This window comes from Hydra vulgaris, chromosome 06 (genome assembly GCF_038396675.1).
Source record: "Hydra vulgaris chromosome 06, alternate assembly HydraT2T_AEP".
Classification (NCBI taxonomy): Eukaryota; Metazoa; Cnidaria; class Hydrozoa; order Anthoathecata; family Hydridae; genus Hydra; species Hydra vulgaris.
The window spans coordinates 668,675-686,941 of record NC_088925.1 but is presented as its reverse complement, the minus strand read 5'-3'; the positions used below and the strand labels follow the sequence as shown (position 1 = coordinate 686,941).

General features: G+C 28.3%; 1 protein-coding gene across 4 annotated transcripts in view; it reads left to right on the top strand.

Annotated features, from left to right (window-relative positions):
• Positions 1-10,620: 10,620 nt before the first annotated feature.
• The window catches only part of LOC100209039 (MPN domain-containing protein), an 85,410-nt gene continuing 77,763 nt past the window's right edge, over positions 10,621-18,267 (top strand). Inside the window, exons 1-3 of one of the 4 annotated variants that reach the window (XM_065798903.1) lie at positions 14,308-14,345; positions 15,652-16,046; positions 16,313-16,459. In XM_065798903.1, the coding sequence (XP_065654975.1) occupies positions 16,013-16,046; positions 16,313-16,459 (181 nt within the window). In that variant the 5' untranslated portion in view covers positions 14,308-14,345; positions 15,652-16,012. Of the gene's footprint in view, positions 10,638-14,307; positions 14,346-15,019; positions 15,057-15,651; positions 16,047-16,312; positions 16,460-18,267 lie in introns of those variants that run through there. The other 3 variants (XM_065798906.1, XM_065798907.1, XM_065798904.1) reach the window with 3 other exon arrangements.

The window sequence follows — 18,267 nt, the reverse complement described above, 5'->3', positions numbered from 1 at the left end:
TTTTGTTTGGCATGTAAATAAAAAAAGCTTTATAGAGTCAAAATAAGCTTGTGGAAGTATCGCGTACAACCTGTTTCTCTGAGCGGTGGTTTTGTCTTTTAAAGTTTAAGGTTAGTAGGAAGAGTTGCAAATAAAATTGCAAAAAAAAATGGCACCCTTTGGATCCTTGGACGGAATGAATGAATTTGATAAAATTTATAAATAATATTTATTAATTTATAAATAAATTAAAAAGAAAAGTTTATAAATAAACAAAATATCATATATATTTATAATACAGATTTACAATATGATGAATGATGCAAATAATATGATAATAGTGTTTGCTATTTGAAATTTTTATATTTGATATTTCTTACTTTATATTTCTAAATAACAAATTTTACATTACATTTTTGTTTTTAGCATTTTTTTAATATAAGTTTTTATGTGTGCTTGAATACTTAAGTATTCATTTAATAAAAACTATTTATTATGTGAATGTGTTTGCGTTAATAATAATATGTCAAAAAGTATTTTTCTTTAATGTCACATATTTAGGCTGTCAGAAAGTGTCGAATATTTGTAAAATAACGCTAAAAATCTACTAAGAGTCATACAGTTACGTAAAGTGGTCAGAATAATAACATCAGTTTTTGCCATGTCAAATAACATCTGTCCAACAACATCTGTAATTATAATGAGGTATAATAACATCTGTAAATACAATCAAGTATAATAACATCTGTCCGACAATATCTGAAACTTCATTTGTGTCTAATAACATCTGTGCAAAAATTAAACGGATATTACAGATGTAGTTACATCTTTTCTATTACCTAAGTATAACAACATCGGTGCAACTACATCTGTGGTTTCTACAGATGTAGTTACATCTTTTAATTTATCTAAGTTTAATAACATCTGTGAATCACTTTTAAAATGTTTTTACATAACAAAAAGATTACAGATGTAGTTACATCTGTACAGCGAGTGCGGCCGTGGCGCAGCGGATCGAGTGCTTGCTTAGGAAGCAGGAGATCCAGGTTTGCAACGAGCTTCGGACATATGCTCGCTTCACAGTAAGAAAGGAGGCATGAACTTCCTAGTTAAATGCACTTCCGCGGTGCTCTGTGACAAAACCGTTAGGTCTTCTTGGGGCACCGAAATAACAAAAAATAAAATTAAGGACAGTTCTGAGTAACAGTTATTCTGTGTGCAAATAAAAACACGCAAAAATAGTTCATGAATCTATTTGCAGACTATTTCAAAGTTAAATACAAGTTTTATATTTGAAAGTAATAAAAGAGGATTTTATTTTGTCCTAATAGCATTGATGAAAACGAGATTTTTTTTGTCAGTTTTTTTTTACAAGAGTTTTAAGAAGTTGCAGAATTAATCTGTTTAAAAAATTGCCTAATAAATGGACCAATTTAACTATATAAATTGTATACCATAATTACCTACGTACAAACTATTGCACTTTAACAAATTTTTTTTTTTAAATATTTATATTTTTTTTAAAATATAATATCTTTAAAAAATATTTTTTTGTAAAACTACAAGAAAAAGTATCAACATTTCTTAAAAAGTAAACATTGAAATTTGAACCTTTAACAAAAAATCCTTGCTTGCGGATTTAAATATCTTCGCTTGGCAAAATAAGAATATGGACAGTGTCCATGTTGTTCCAATGTCATGTTAAGGTCTGATTTGGATTGGTGGTTGTTGAATTATTGGTGGTGGTATTTCGTCTTAAACCCTAACCCTTAAAGTTAGTAGATCAAAAAGTTAAATGATAATTGGTTAACTTCTTGGCTACATTTATTTAGTCTGAATTCAGCTCGTATTTAGTCTGAATTCAACTCGTCAACACATAGTATCATAGTAAATGTGCTAAATAACACTGAATACTGGTAAACAGAATAATAATTAAAAAAATAAAAAAACAGTCACCATACCATCTAGTATGTTTGAGTAATACTGGATTGTTTAGCACACTTACGGGCGGCAATATTTAACACGATTCAGTTAGAAATCCATTATTAATTCAAAAAAAAATTATTTAGTTGCCTTTTTAGTTTTTTTTAGTCACAAAAATTATTTAGAGGGTGTTGTACTTTCTGTGCCCGTGTGCCTAGGTTGAACGTTTCTATTGGCCCCCCTCTTCTAGGCGGCCCTGTTTTTTATGTTTTGCCACATTTAAAATAGCTTTAAGTTTGCAAAAACTGCAATCACAGTTTTGATTACTTTATTTAATCATTTTTAATTTTTAACAAACTGTGGTTTTAATTGTAAAAAAAGAAAAGGAAGAAATAAAATAACTCGCGCGAATAATTTTGTAAAAATAGGAGTTGCGTTTATTAATGTGTACTAAAAGGTCACTCCTGATCTGAAATAAAATAGTGCATAAGATGGAACATAGTCTTTATAATACATTATTACCAAAATATATCCTCAATTATAAATAACTTTTTTAATTAATTTATATATTTCGCCGATAAAAAAATAAAAGTTACAAAAATTTGGTAATAGAAATATATCAATACACGATTGAGGAAAGAAGAAGAATTTAGAAAAATAAATAAAATTCCAAAGTTACGTTATACAAAAAAATATATAAAATAAAACTGTAAAGTATTAGAAATTACTTCAAAGAACGCGGAAAACTTGCAGAAGACCGACGGTCACGTCATCAAGAAACCGCTATGCGTTACTTAATATTTTTGGATGCTTTTATTTAAAATGTTTATATTTGAAAAAAAAAAAAAAAAATGTTATCGGTTTTCGGCAGAATAAGAATAAAAATCCAAAATGCAAAAAACAAAGAATGCAGGCAAAAAGAAGTTTTTAATTTTTTAATTTTATTTCAAAACACATACATATAAGTTGGTACACGATTTGCTATTTAGGTAATATACACGATACATAAATAGGTAATACACGATAAATAGGTAATACACGATACATAAATGTAGGTACACGATTTGCTAAATAGGTAATATATAGTTGTTCAAGTGTTGATAAATAAGCTTATTATTTGTTTTTGTGTTTTTGTTACTGCTGTTGTTTTTGAGTTATTTTGAGTTTTTTGAGTTATTAGAGTTTACATTGGTTTCGGAACAAGTTAGTTTTATACATAGTTTTAAATGTTTTGGGGTTAATAAAAATTCATAAAGTTGTTAGTGTTTAAAATGAGATTTTTTAATAAAGTTTTCAGAGTATTTAAGTTATTTGATTTTTCCAGTTGAGTATTTTTTGATATTAATTGGTTATATAGATAAGGACCACGGTACGAAATGGAAAAGTGCGAGAGATTAGTTTTTTTAAAAGGTACGTTGAGGTATCTATTTTTGCTATTTTGGAAAAAATTCTTTGAAAAGTAAGAAGGAACAAGTCCAAGTTTATATTTGAGCATAAATAACAAATTTTGGAATATATTGATTTGATATACATTTAATGCTTTCAAATTTTTAAAAGTGGCTCAGCATGCCAGAGTCTATCCTTATTAAAAACTATTCTTGCAGCATGTTTTTGTTTTCGATATAGTGTGGTTAGTTTGGATCTTTGAGTACTCGCCCATGCAACATTAGCGTATGTGTAGTAGCTTTGTATAAACGAGAAGTATAGAAACTTTAAATTATCAGGAGACACTATAGAACTAGCTTTGTAGAGGATACCAATGTTTTTTATTATTTTTGTATTTAATATATCTATATGTGATTTCCCTTAGATGTTCTCATCAATAAGTATCCCTAGAAATTTAGTTGCCTGGGTTCTCTCTATTTCTTTAGTATACATTTAGCGAAGGTAAATCGGGTGGTATTTTTTTATGGTTAGAATGAAAAAGAATGTATTTGGTTTTTTCTGTGTTTAGCGATAATTTGTTAGATTTAAACCAACTGTTTATTTTTTCAAATTCAGTATTTGTAGTTTCATAAATTTGGTCTTATCGCCAAGATAAATTTGGTCTTCTCGCCAAGATAAATTTGGTCTTATTATTAATTATTATTAAATTTGGCCTTATTATTAATTATTATTAAATTAAGATAAATTTGGCCTTATCGCCAAGCCTCTTAAAATAAAAATTTCAAATATCAAATATAAATTTTTATAAAAAGTTGAGAACTTTTGATAAAATCTTTTGAGAGTATTAAATTTAACAAAAAGCAATTTAGTGCGTGATAAGCGATCTGCTTTTGCAACCAATCTTTTCGCATGCTTTTGCGTTGTGGTTTCCATTCCGAACGGGCGTGTTTTTGATTCTAGCAATTTAACAAAGGAAAAGTATATATTAATATATTAACAAAATAATAATAATAATAAAGTTAATACTGTTGAACAAATATTATTTATATGATGGCAGTAACACTAGTGGAAATTAAAAAATCATTAAAGATTTGTCTAAAATGTACAAAATAGAAACGGCAGCTGTTCTAAAGCAACAAGAAAACAGTTTTATAAACATCGTTGGTACAAATACCAAAATTTTAAACGAGAGATTGAACAAAATAGAAAAAATTATTTTGGAAATAGCTAAAAAAAATCCACACTTGCAACAGAAGTTTAAGAAATTAAAGTTAGTTTAAATTTTCATGAGGAACTCATTAAAAAAAAAAAAATTAAAACCGCATAAGGTATTTTCATGAAAAATAAATTAATTCCTTAACGAAATTCAATTAAACAACACGAGCTCAAAAAAATAAATAGTAAGCTAAGAGAAATAGAAGATAGAAAAGAAAGAATAATCTAAGAGTTGACTGAGCTAAAGAAGATGTTAATGAAAGCTAGTTGGAAAGCGAATTAAAAGTAAAAACAATATTTGATAAATACCTGGGTATAAAATAAGTAAAAATTGAAAGAGCGCATAGAGATGGTAAGTAAGGTATAAATGAGCACAAAGCAATTGTTCTGAAATTATTGGGCTTTAAAGAAAAGGAGGCAATTTTAAAAAACTTTCTAAAGTTAAAAGGAAAGAACATTTTTATAAACAAATATTATTGCACGGAGACGAATCAAATTAGAAAGGATTTGCGAGAGAAAATGAAAACTGAATGGCAATCGGGAAACTTTGCGTATACACTCAAACCTTTTTTTATGCGATCCTTTTTTATGCGATACTTTGTTTGCGCGTTTTGTTTTATGCGATTTTTTTTGTGCGATCTCATGTAATTTAATTTTTGAACGCGCAATAATTTCAATCTCAACAACTCGAATTACAAGAAATTCTGCAACTTAAATAGATAATATACTAACGAATTTTTTATTTGAAATCTTGCTCAAAATCACTTCCCGATATTTATTTCACTTTTCGATATTTATTTCAATAACGACCTCAAACAAAATCAAAATTACTCAAAAAAAACGTCAATCACAAGGCGGTATTTTTCTTTGGATAGCCAAGTCTACCTTAAAAGAGAGTTAATGAATATTGACTGGTCAGATTTAGAATCCTCAAATGATACCAATTTAATGTATAACAAGTTTATCAAAATTTTTTTATTCTTTTATATAAATTTTTTTCCCAAAAAAACAAAAACAAGTAAATTCAAAGACATAAACTCACCTGGGTTAAGTAAAGGTCTTTAAAAATCATCTAAACGGAAACAAAAATTATATATAAAATACCTTTAAAAAAAATGTGACGAAACAAAAACAGAGTACAAAATTTATGCAAATTTATTTGAGAAACCGAAAAAAAACGCTAAAGCTAGTTATTATAATAAACTACTTAAAAAGTGTCAAACAGATTTCAAAAAGACAATTATTAAATGAAATTATTGGTAAACCGAAAACTAGCAAACCATGCTTTCCTAAGAAAATAAAAATCAATCACAAATCAATTAATAATGAAAACGACATTGCCAATGAGTTTAACAACTTCTTTGTTAATATAAGATCTAAACTTGCATCTCAAATTCCTCGTGTAAATAAATCTTTTGATAAATGAACTAAATAATAATTAAACTAATCATGATAGAATTTGAAAAGGCTTTTAAAAGCCTAGATAGAAACAAGGCTACTGGAATTGACAGTGTTAATTAGCAACATAGTAGTTAACTGCTACATTGAGCTTTAAAATTCCTTAATTCAAAATTTTTAAATATTCTCTTAAGGAAATTTCCTGAAAAACAAAAAACTGCTTAAGTGAAACCTATATTTAAATCAGGAGATGCAAGTGAAATAGGTTATTTTAGAACAATATCAATACTTTTAACATTCTCTAAGATACTTGAGAGAATTATGTACAATAGGTTATATACTTTTTTAGAAGAAAACAATCTTATTTATTCCAAGCAGTTTAATTTTCGAAAAAAAAATATATCAACTGAACACGCCATCCTTCAATTGATTGAAGAAATAAAAAACTCCTTTACAAACGGAAAAGTTACATTAGGTGTTTTTGTAGATCTCTCGAAAGCATTTTATATAGTCGACTACACAATGTTATTATCAAAGCGTAATATGTATGGTATAAGAAATAGATCCAACAACTGGATAGAAAGCTATTTAGATAAACGTGTGCAATATGTATATTACGGAGACACTAAACGCTCTAACCCGTCTTTAATAGAGCATGATGTACCTCAAGTATCAATACTTGGGCCTTTGCTTTTCTTAATCTATGTAAACGATCTCTGTATGGCATTAAAAAGAATTTCAACTATAATGTTTGCTGACGATAGCAACTTTTTTTTTCTCTGGAAAATATATTAGCGAGCTGTGCGTAAAAATGAACATTGAATTAGAAAAAATTTCAGAATGGTTTAAGGCTAACAAGCTCTCTAATAACTCAAGTAAAACTTGAGTTATTAGAGAGTTTGTTTCTTTTTTTCCGATATTGTTTATTGAAAATAGAGAAATAAGTAGAGATACTGTTACAAAATTTTTGGGTGTTTTTGTTGATGAAAATCTAAATTTGAGTAAACGCTTATTTAGGTAGTAAAATATCCAAAAGCATAGGAATAATGTACCAGTCACGTTTCTTAAAAAAAAAAAAAACGCTTTTCAGACAAATCTACTGTAGTTTTGTTTAAAGTTACCTAGACAACGGTAATATAGCGTAGGGTAGAACCCATAAAACGAAACTAGAACCACTATATCGTAAATAGAAGCATGCTATAGGTGTGATTAATTTTAAAAATAAAACAGAACATTCAAAACCCCTTTTTTAACAAATGTCTTTATTAATATTGTTTGAACTAAATGTATATAATGTTTTAAGTCTTGTGTATAATAGCAAAATGCAAAAAATTCCTTCAATTTTCTAAAGTCTTTATAAACAAAAACCAGAGTACAAATATTTATTGCGTACAAATAGTACCCTGTTAGAGTCTTCATGCAAAAATAAGCTTGAACAATTCAAAATGACTCATCGTGCACCTCATATCTAGAATAAGTTTTTACAAATAAATAAATAATATTGATTAAAAAAAAATTACAAAGTAATAAATAAAATTGATTTAAAAAAAATTGCTTTAAAGATAACTAATAAAAGGAGTATTTTAAAGTATAAAAATTGATTTTTTCTAAATTTATTTTCTGTAAGCTTCTTAAAAATTTCTCATTTTTTATTATATATAAATATATTTTCAACATTGCATTACTAATAAATGTGTAAATATAATTAAAAAAGAAAAGATATTTGTAAAAATATATTTGTATACATGTTATCTGACATTATAATACCATTATACTGTAATGATTTTATGTAAAAATTTTATATGCTTGATGATAAGACTATTTGGCCTTCTGGAAGTTTTCCGCGTTCTTTTTACGTGTTAGAGTAAATTTATTATTCTTGGAAAACAAGTTTGTAATATTTTGTTTTTATTCATATATTCACTGCTAACGAAACTTTATTATGTAATTACGAATTTGTAATATTAAGGAACAGAAAACTTAAAAGAAAAATAAATTAAAAAACGTTTTTGTTTGCTCAAAGAGATACAATAGATATAATATAATATAATATATATAAGATATATAGAGATATAATAGCTGGAGAGAGAACGAAACCAAAAATGATTTCAAACCCGATATAGTTTTTGTTGTATAATTATTCTAGTGGCAAGTCAAAATGGGGCTTTTGAAAAATAGTAACAAATTTGGAAATGTAATTTGTAAGCTTTGAAAGCTGTAATCGAAGTGGATTAATCTCTTAAAAGTTTATTTGATAGATTTTTAACAACTATTCGATCAATTAAGAAGTTAATTATAGCAAAAATCACGATTAGGGCGAAGTAATTGTTTTTGCAAACCTCAATTATAGGTATAAATATCAAAGTTTTAGACAATCTTTACTAATTGTTTGAACCTTATTTTTTGCTTGCCTGGTTCAGCTTCAGGTTTGTTACATTTTTTAAGAATGTTCTTTCAGCCAGGCACTAATTAAAGTCTTCCAGGCTTTTAATACTACCGATTCTTATCTAGAAATTTATTAATTCAATTCTAATCTAGAACTTTATTATTAGTCGTTCAAAAAGCACAACAAAAAAATAACAAAATCTAACTTTAAATATAGTTTACAAATTTATTAAACTTCTATCTTTTATTTGGAATGCTTCAATTTCTTATGACATGTTAAAAGTTGAATGTGATTGGTTAACTTTAAATTATGATTAAATTATAATTACGCGGTTAGTGCAGCAGATTAGCATTAAAAATGACTAAAATTGTGCACAAGTGGATAAAAGCATGAAATTTTTACCAACTACTCAGAAAATTATGCTGATTATTTTAAGATATGGTGGCAAAGCATAGCATGACCAGAACTGTCTTGAATCCATGATGGCAATTACCGCCATCTTGGATTATAAAAACCTTATTAAATTTTAATCTGTTTAACTAATCTTGGCCAAAATTTAAGGGATGGTAGATCATTGGAAGTATACATTGATCGCATATGCGCCAATGAGAGGGAAAGGGGCTTAGGCACGGCCCTTTTTCCCAAGAAATACTACCTTCCCACTGCTTTTTTTTAAAAAAAAATTTTAGTTTTTTTTTATTGAATATTTTTAAAAAACTTGTTACTCAATAAAAAGTTTAAAGCAGCTAAGAAACCAAAACAACTTTTAATAACCATTTTAGTTAATATTAATCTATAGATTGTTACATTTCAATCTTTAGTACACTCCTTGACAATTGCAAAGAGCAGTACATTTTAAGCTGTTACGAACACATTTACAGCGGCGTGTTCTACAATCTGTCTAACATCCGCACTAAATTAACTCAGGACAGCATTTATCAGCTTCAGAAAGCGTCATCCATATTGAATGCCAATCACTTCCATCTAGCTTGCAACCCCGTTCACTGGGGCTATGTAAAGTTGGCGATACTATCAATGCTTGACTCCAAATTTACGTCTGAAACGCTGCACGCTTCACATGCTGCATTAGTGCGTCATGCGTGGGTGGAATGTTGCCAATCTGCCAGTTCTTTTGAGTAAAGAAATACTGCCTTGCAGGATTTACACTTTTTTGCCCAGCAGTTCGGTCATACAATAAAATGACAGATCTTAGTAACAACAAAGTTTCATCCGTCATTGGATAATGAGCTGCAGAAAGTACCAAAAATGCATCAGTTACATCATTGAAAGAAGACCAAGTAGACCATGCTGTTTTTTTACCTTTGCCACAAAAGGTCGAGGTTGTATCTCTACCAGTAAAAGCATGGAAAGTCGGTAATGCGTTCGATTTTAATGGTCCAAGAATGTTAGCTATTTCATGTACTGCAATGTAACGGAAATGCTTTTCAGTGCAAAATGCAATCCACAGCTGATTGCATAAAATTTTGTGCTAAAAGGATATTGCTATGAAAAGAACATCTGTACCTGCTGTGCATATTGCAATACTCTTATAACCACCCCTTGCTGCATGATATGCATGTAAAATGAGGCGAGTATCAGCCTCTTCATGAAAACATGGTTCAAGATTATACAAGAGCTTGAAGACAGAACATGTTGCCCTGCGGTGCCAATTATGACTTCTGACTCGGGTAATTGAATTGAAACTGCTTTTTCAGATAAAAATTCAAAAAACTCTGTTTTGTTGTGATAATTAAGGTCCAACACGTACTCTAGCTCCAGATTTTAAGCTTTGAGCTTTATAAGTGTTCCAGACAAGATCTAGCCGTTGCGTTGTAGCAATTTGTAAACGAAGATAAGGAAGGAATACGTCTGATGCAAAGGACGCAAACGTCTTAGCCTTACAAAGCTTCAATACCTGAACAATAACAGCCCCATCAAGTCCCAGAATTATCTGGTACTCCAACAAAAATTTAAACCTAAATTTTTTTTTGTTTTGATTTTAATTTTCGTTTGGTTTTGGTTTAAAAGTTTAAGCTTTTTAAACTTTTATTGGTTAAAAGATATATATGAACTATTTTAAATGATACTTTGTTTCCTAACAAAATCTATCAAATTGTTCAAATATATTACTTTACTTTATATGGCTATCACTATTCTACTATCTATATATATATATATATATATATATATATATATATATATATATATATATATATATATATATATATATATGTATATATATATATATATATATATATATATATATATATATATATATATATATATAGACGGAAAAAAACACATATAAACATCTTACAGGATTTGTGTTAGTAAGTCCCTGTGTAATAAGGCACCTAATAAAAATAAATGAAAAGTTCACGTCCTGAGATAATCCACTGGTATTAAGGGTAGTTGCCCTCTTAGCAGAAATATTCGCTTCAAGATGGAATTTCTTCAAGAAAAAAATTGGCCTAAAATTGGTCAAGGAAATCACAGTGATCTAAGCAGAGCATTGCATATCTGGTGTGGAAAATTCTCTCCTCTCTTACCTCAAGAGATGGTTTTTTAGAAGCAGAAAACAAAATTCAGAAATAGGAACTCGATTGTCTTTAGAAAAAATTTAAATGCAAGCATCAATTATCAAAATAATACTTGCAGAGCGGATGTTTGGGAAGGTTTTGTTAACAAATAGAAGGACATTATTATCTAAGAGTGTAATGCTGCTTTATTTGCTAAAGTTGCAAAAGAAAACAACCGGAAGAACAGAATTTTATATAATTTAATCATAAGTGATCTTACTGAGTCATTTAATTTGGAGGATGATAATAAGTTGATTGATGAAGTTCTGACCATCTTAAAAGTGTCTCGTGATGATGCAAAAATTAAAAAAAGGTTAAAAAAGAAAAATACATCACTTCCCATTCCTTCTATTTCTAATAGGATTACCAATCAATTAAAAGATGTAACTTTGCGTTCCCCGTTGGTGTTAATTGAATCTAAGGATTATGGAAAACGTCAATTAGCTTTGGATAACGCAAGAGAGTTAAAAAATATTTCTTGTTTTACTAAACAAATGTCAGACCAGACCGAAAACGAAAGTATAGCCCTATCTAAACATTATACTGAATGTAGAATTAGAAATAATGCTCTTCCAAATTTATATACTTTATCTAAACTCAAATGTCTTTATTTTAATCCAACGTCTTTAGAAAATAAGTGGGATGAATTCAAAGCTAGATTTACATCATTGGATTACCCACACATCATTGCAATCAAAGAAACGTGGTTCACTTCTACATCTTTAACAAATCTAGACAATTACACTACGTATCTTCGAAATAGGACAATTTGTGGAGGTGGTGTGTCCATATATGTTAGAAAAGATATACCTTCATTTGAATGCGAGTTAAGTGATATACAAATGGGCGAGCAAATATGGTGTCATATTTCAATTGGAAATGATATTTTGTTAATTGGATGTACTTATCGTCATCCGTTTACTCAAAATGAGTCTAATTTACAAACTAATAATTCAATCAAATGTGTTCAATGTGTCGTTTAATTTGAAAAAGAGTGATCCAAAATGGTTTAATTTGTCTATTAAAGCGGTGTCAAAAGAAAAATTTAGACTATTTATGAAGTTACGTTGTGCTTCTAGTAACTTTAAAGACAGTATTCGAGTCTTGTGCAATAAAAAAAATCGTCTGATCAAAAAACTTGTAACTAATGCGGTATTAAAGTTTGAGAGCGAAATCATCTTTGCTTGCAAATCTTGCCCGAGAAAGCTCTGCTCTTCTGTAAAAAGCCAAAAATCTTGTAAAAGTGACATTCGATCTCTCTTTAACCACAATGGAATACAATTATTCGATAAAAATTCTATATCAGACTGCCTAAAATATCAATTTTTTAGAGTGTTTTCATTACCTGTAAATCACTCTCATTTTTTCCACGAAGAATCAAAGCTGTTTGTTTAATTGTTGTAATATCGAAAAACATTTATCTGGACTTGACATTTCAAAAGCCGCCGGTAATGATGGAATTAATCCTCGAGTGCTCAAAACTTGTTCTAAAGAGTTCAGTGTACCTCTTTCTCTAATATTTATTAAGTCCTTTGGTTCTGGCTAAGTGCCATCTGGGTGGAAACTCGCTAATATAACGCCCATATTTAAAAAAGGTCATTGTACTGATCCTGGAAATTACAGGTCTATTTCCATCACCTCTGCAGTTAAAAAAATAATAGACAGTATAATGCATGATGTCATGACTGAACACCTAGTAAAACATAATTTGTTTTTTTGGCATCGACATGGTTTCGTCAGAAATAGATCGTGCATTACAAATCTTCTTGAAGCGCTGGATATAATTACTGAAGCTTTAAGCGATGGTTGTGCAGCATTGCTTATTTTGCTAGACTTTGCTAAAGCTTTTGATCGTGTGTCGTATGTTTTACTTCATCTCAAGTTGGCTGACTATGATTTTTGCAATAAAATTCTCAATTGGTTCAAGAACTTTCTTGACTGTAAAAAAAAACGTGTTGTTTTTGTCAACTTTTTCTCTGAATGGATGGATGTCCTGAGTGGTGCTCTTCAAGGATCGGTCATAAGACCTCTACTATTTTTGCTATTCATAAATGATATGCCAGAACTAAAAATAATTGTAAACCTTTTGCCAATGATACCCAATTAGTTGCAAAAATAAAGTCAGTTATGGATTTGGCGTATGTTCAGGAGGACATTGAAATTTTAGGTGAATGGTCAAGACTTTGGTGCATTGAATTCAGTATAAATAAATGCAAAGTTCTAAAGTTTCACGGTAGTTCCTCAGAATTTCACATCCTCCTGACAATGTTGGATGCAAATAGTTGTCGCATTCCTCTTGAAGTTGTATTTGTCAAAAGAACATTGGGTATCCTAGTTAATAATAAACACAAATGGTCAGAACAGATTAGTTAAGCTACTCTTAAGGCAAACTCTGTAATTGGGATACTCAAAAGAAATTTTAAAAAAGGAATCCAAGTGTGTTCATCAAGCTTTATACAGCGCATGTGCGGCCGATATTAGAGTACTGTGCAGCAGTTTGGAGCCCTTTCTTACAAAAGGACATTAAAAAGTTAGAATCAGTTCAACGTAGGGCAACTAAACTTGTTCCGCAATGGCGCAACATGAACTACAAATCACGTCTAACAAACTTGGTTTTAGCTCATTAGCTGAACGTAGATTAAGAGTTGATCTTATTCAATTTTTTAAAATTTATAAAAACTGCAATAGAGTCAACTGGCATCAAGAATGTAGACGAGCGACTTCTTTCAGATGTGATGGTCCTGCAGGTAGTATTTGTAGCGCAAAGCATTATATTGAACGAGAAGTTACCAAAAACAGTCAAAGACATAATTTCTTCAAAAATCGAGTAGTGCCAACATGGAATGTTTTGCCTGCTTCAATAGTGTCGCTATTTCGGTCAAAAAGTTTTAAAACAATTATGACAATTATGACTCGTTGTCTTTCGAGTGGGTCTACTATAGCCGGTTGTCGTTTGATACTTGGCTCATCGAAGTTAAACTTCTATTGGAGAGTATTACTATAATAATAATAATATTAATAATTCTTATAATAATATTAATAATTCTAAATAATAATAATAATTCTTTCAGATACCTTGTTTATATTTGTTATGTTTTGTATCATTGTAAGTTTATATTATTATTTTTATTATTGGTTTAGAACCCTCTACAACGACCAACAAATGTCAACCAAAAAAAAAAAAGCATTGTTGCTTGCAACAGGGCCGACACAAATTTCGAAGTGTAAGGGGGGGAGGGGCTACAACCATCAATTTTTTAAAAAAGTCGTACATATCAAGTTATCTAGATTTTTCTTAAAAAATAAAAATAATAAAAAAAAAGGTCCTTTATAAAAAAAGTGAGGGTAGGCCCCCTCGGCTCCCCCCGTGACGTCGTAAGTTTATTATTTGACAAGTTCACATCCGAATAATGACCTTTATCTAAACAAACTTTCATCCACGTCCGAAAGTTTGAATTGTTTAAAGTCGGTCATAATCGGTATGGTGATAGTCAATGTTTCCTCAATTTAAGATTTTTAACGTTTAATTAGATCTACTGTAGAGAAAATCCTACTATATATATATATATATATATATATATATATATATATATATATATATATATATATATATATATATATATATAAATATATATATATATATATATATATATATATATATATATATATATAAATATATATATATATATATATATATATATATATATATATATATATATAAATATATATATATATATATATATATATATATATATATATATATATATATATATATATATATATATATAATATATATATATATATATATATATATATATATATATATATAAATATATATATATATATATATATATATATATATATAAATATATATATATATATATATATATATATATATATATATATATATATATATATATATATATATATATATATATATATATATATATATGTATATATATTAAAAAGGCATAAATCTAAACCTGTATAGATGATAAGTGCTGGATCTTCACTTATGAGTGAAAATCCAGCATTTATCATCTAGACAGGTTTAGATTTATGCCAGCTTATTAGATAAAGAAGGGTAACAGGCTGGTCAGCATAAGTTTATTGCTTACCTCTAAAGTTTCAATCTGTCAGAAAGGCTGGTTTTTAAGACAGTTTCTAAATGCAATTTACATCTGTTCAAAGTGAGTATTTTTTTTTGAGACACTATCTCTTGGCTTTAGTTTACCAAAGTCCTAAAGATAGGGCGTTAACTAGCTATCAGAGTTTACTAGCTGATGTTATTAGACATCACCAATGATAGTTCTAAAAGGTTTGTATGTTATACACAATATTTCAAACACTGTAGTGTAAGTACTTGATTCAGAATCAAGAGGTTTAATGTCAGCTCTGGGAACATTAGTGACATTAGAAAGAAACTTTCTTTCTAATGTCACTAATGTTCCTTAGAAAGGAGAGATGAACTTCCTAGTTAAATGCTCTGATGTGGCGCTTTGTGATAAGACAGTAGGGACTTCTTAGAGCACCATAGTAACCATAAAAAATATTGATTAATGGAAAATATCACAGAAAGGAAGCAAAGTTCCTAAAAAAATCAGTGAACTTTATTCCTATATAACTGCAGCAACTCTGTAGTAGCAATTTGATGCGAAAGAAACTTTCTTTTTTCCTTTGATACTGCTATTTACAAGTGATAATTTTTTTGTTGTTGTTGTTGTCTACCTTGAAATTCATGTAGGTGCCAATTTCCAAGTTTTAAACTATTTCTGTCTTATTTAGATGATCAGAAGCACAATGTTGGTCATTGTTTAATGCTGCTGTTAATTGTGATTGCATTTGATAACTTTCTTTGCCCACCATTGTTGTAGTTCCTCACCTTTAAACTTCAATATAAAAAATACTTTCATTGAATAGTTTTGACCATTTTCTGCTTGTTAAATTATCTAAAGCATGTTTTTCACTTTTTGAAGTTTAATCTTTTCAATTCAGCGTTGCAACTTTAAAAACCATTTCTATTGACATACTAAAAACTCTTTTAAAGATAACTAAAATAAAATATATGTTTATGTTTGAGTGAGGGCTAAAAACAATACATAAACAGTTACTTGTTAAACAAGTTACTTCACAGAAATTTGGTGGGATGAAAATAATGCACCTCCTGATCATAGTAAAAGGTATTCAGACCAATATCAGACCTTTGCAAAAATTCTTTAACATTATTAAATGTTTATAAAAAATAAAATAATATAAATGAAAGTTATTCATAGTGATACCTTAACAGTTGTTTGCCTTTTTTGTTTTTGCTTTGTCTTAAAAAACTGTAGTTATACTTTTTGTAGTTATAGTTCTTCATTTTGAATTAAAATTAAGAATAAATTAAAGTATATAAATAAATTGAATAAAGTATTTTGTTGACATATTTTTTGGAACATTAATTTAGATAGAAAAATGCAAAATCAAACATACAGTGATTCATTATCTGATACAGAAAACTCTACAACAAATGATGAGGATGATGCATCAGATGACGAAGATGTTGATAATAAACAAAGTTCCACTTTTAAACCAGCAGATTTAAAGCCTCAAGGTTTTAAAATATTTTTTAAATAAATATATTTAAATGTAATTTAAATTTTTATACTTCATTGATGTAAAATGAAAAAATTTTTATTATTAAACTAAAAATGCATAAAATTTATTAGGTTAAAAATTTATTAGGTTAAAAATGCATAGAATTTAAGTATGTTATGAACTGATCATAAGTTTTTAAAATAAGTTTAGTATTTGAAAAACTAATGTATTTTAATTTTAATATAAGAAGCTGTATTTATGATATAAGTAGAACAGCTTTGGCTGAGAGTACTAGCTATAGAATAAAGTGAGTAAGTATGCTTGCTGTTAAGTCAAGATTAATCTGAGATTTGATGTTTGCTCTGGCCATATGTGTAATATTAGTAATATGTTGCAAACTTCCTAGATAAATGTTTTTCTGTAGTGTTCTATGACAAGGCTGTTAGAGTTACTTCATATCCAGAAGAAAAAAATTCACACTCAAAAAAAAATCTTAAAGATTTTTTCAAAAGGCCCCTTTTTAAATCATTTTGTGACATTTTTTAACAGTTTTTGGGAAGTCCTAACATTAGAATTTTATTTTTCTTTCTAATATTTATATTTGTTAAGATTTTATCTAAATAAAATGGCTTTAATCTTCAAAAAAAAGTTAAATAAAAATCATTGAATGTTTAGCAAAATTATCTTCAAATTCAAGAAACATTTTATTTTTTAATTATTTTTTAATGCGTTACAATTAGCAACAGTGGTTAATCTGGGAAAGGTGCAAAGGAGGGTTTTGAAATGTTTTTTGTGCTTTAACTTCCTCATTCCAGTTATTTATCTGAAACAAAATATAGAAAGAAAATTGAAAATTTTTTAAAATGTTATAAACTAAAAAGGTTTTTTTTGTTGAAGCTTTTTCTGTTCTTATCATAAATATATGTTTAGAAAAAAGTGTTCTGTCTTTTCTTCTCAGAGTATGCTTTTATATGGTCTCGTATTTAACGTGCCTCCCAGAACAGTTATTTACAACATTAAGTCTTTTGACTGTTCCATTAAAATTTAGATAAAAAGTGTTGAATTTCCATAACTCTAAAGGAGTCTTTATTCATTATGTTTTGTTTAATGCCCCAAGGCAAATTTCCACTAACAGGAAGATTTCAGTCGAAAGGAAAAGAAACCTATTCAATCATCAGGGGCTATTCTAGACCGTTTTTGACAGCACCGACTGTATTTAGGCGCTAATTTGGGTGCCATCCAAATTAAAAATTGAGGACCTTTTTTTTTAAAAAAACACATTCAGCAGAATTTCCACTAAATATTGTTAGGGGGAGGGGGTTGGGAAGAGGGGGTTACCACAGCAAATTAATTTTCTCGAATAGCCCCTGATCATGTAGCATAAAAATTATTTATTTCAATTTTTTTGAAATTTTTTTGATTGGATAATTTATTTTATATTTTATTTCGTGAAAAATTTCCAATGAATATTGAAATGTAGCCATTACTTGTTTATTATTATTAGAGCCAATTAAAAGGCTCATCCTTGCTTTTCACAGGCCTCAGTGGGAAGCGAAAGCTTTAGCTCTTGCCCACACTTCCCTGAAATGGTTTATGGGAGCATTTTGATAAATACAAAATTTAAATTTAAAACAAATTAAAAAATCTAAATTATATTGATAAAATATTATATTATTTATCTGATAAAAATAAAATTGTTACACTCTAAATTATTGCATAATAATTTTTATTTTATATGAGTTATATACTTTATATATAATTCTTTAATATATTATTTATTTTTATTGTAGAATTTTTAATTGTTTTAATAATTCCTAAAATCCT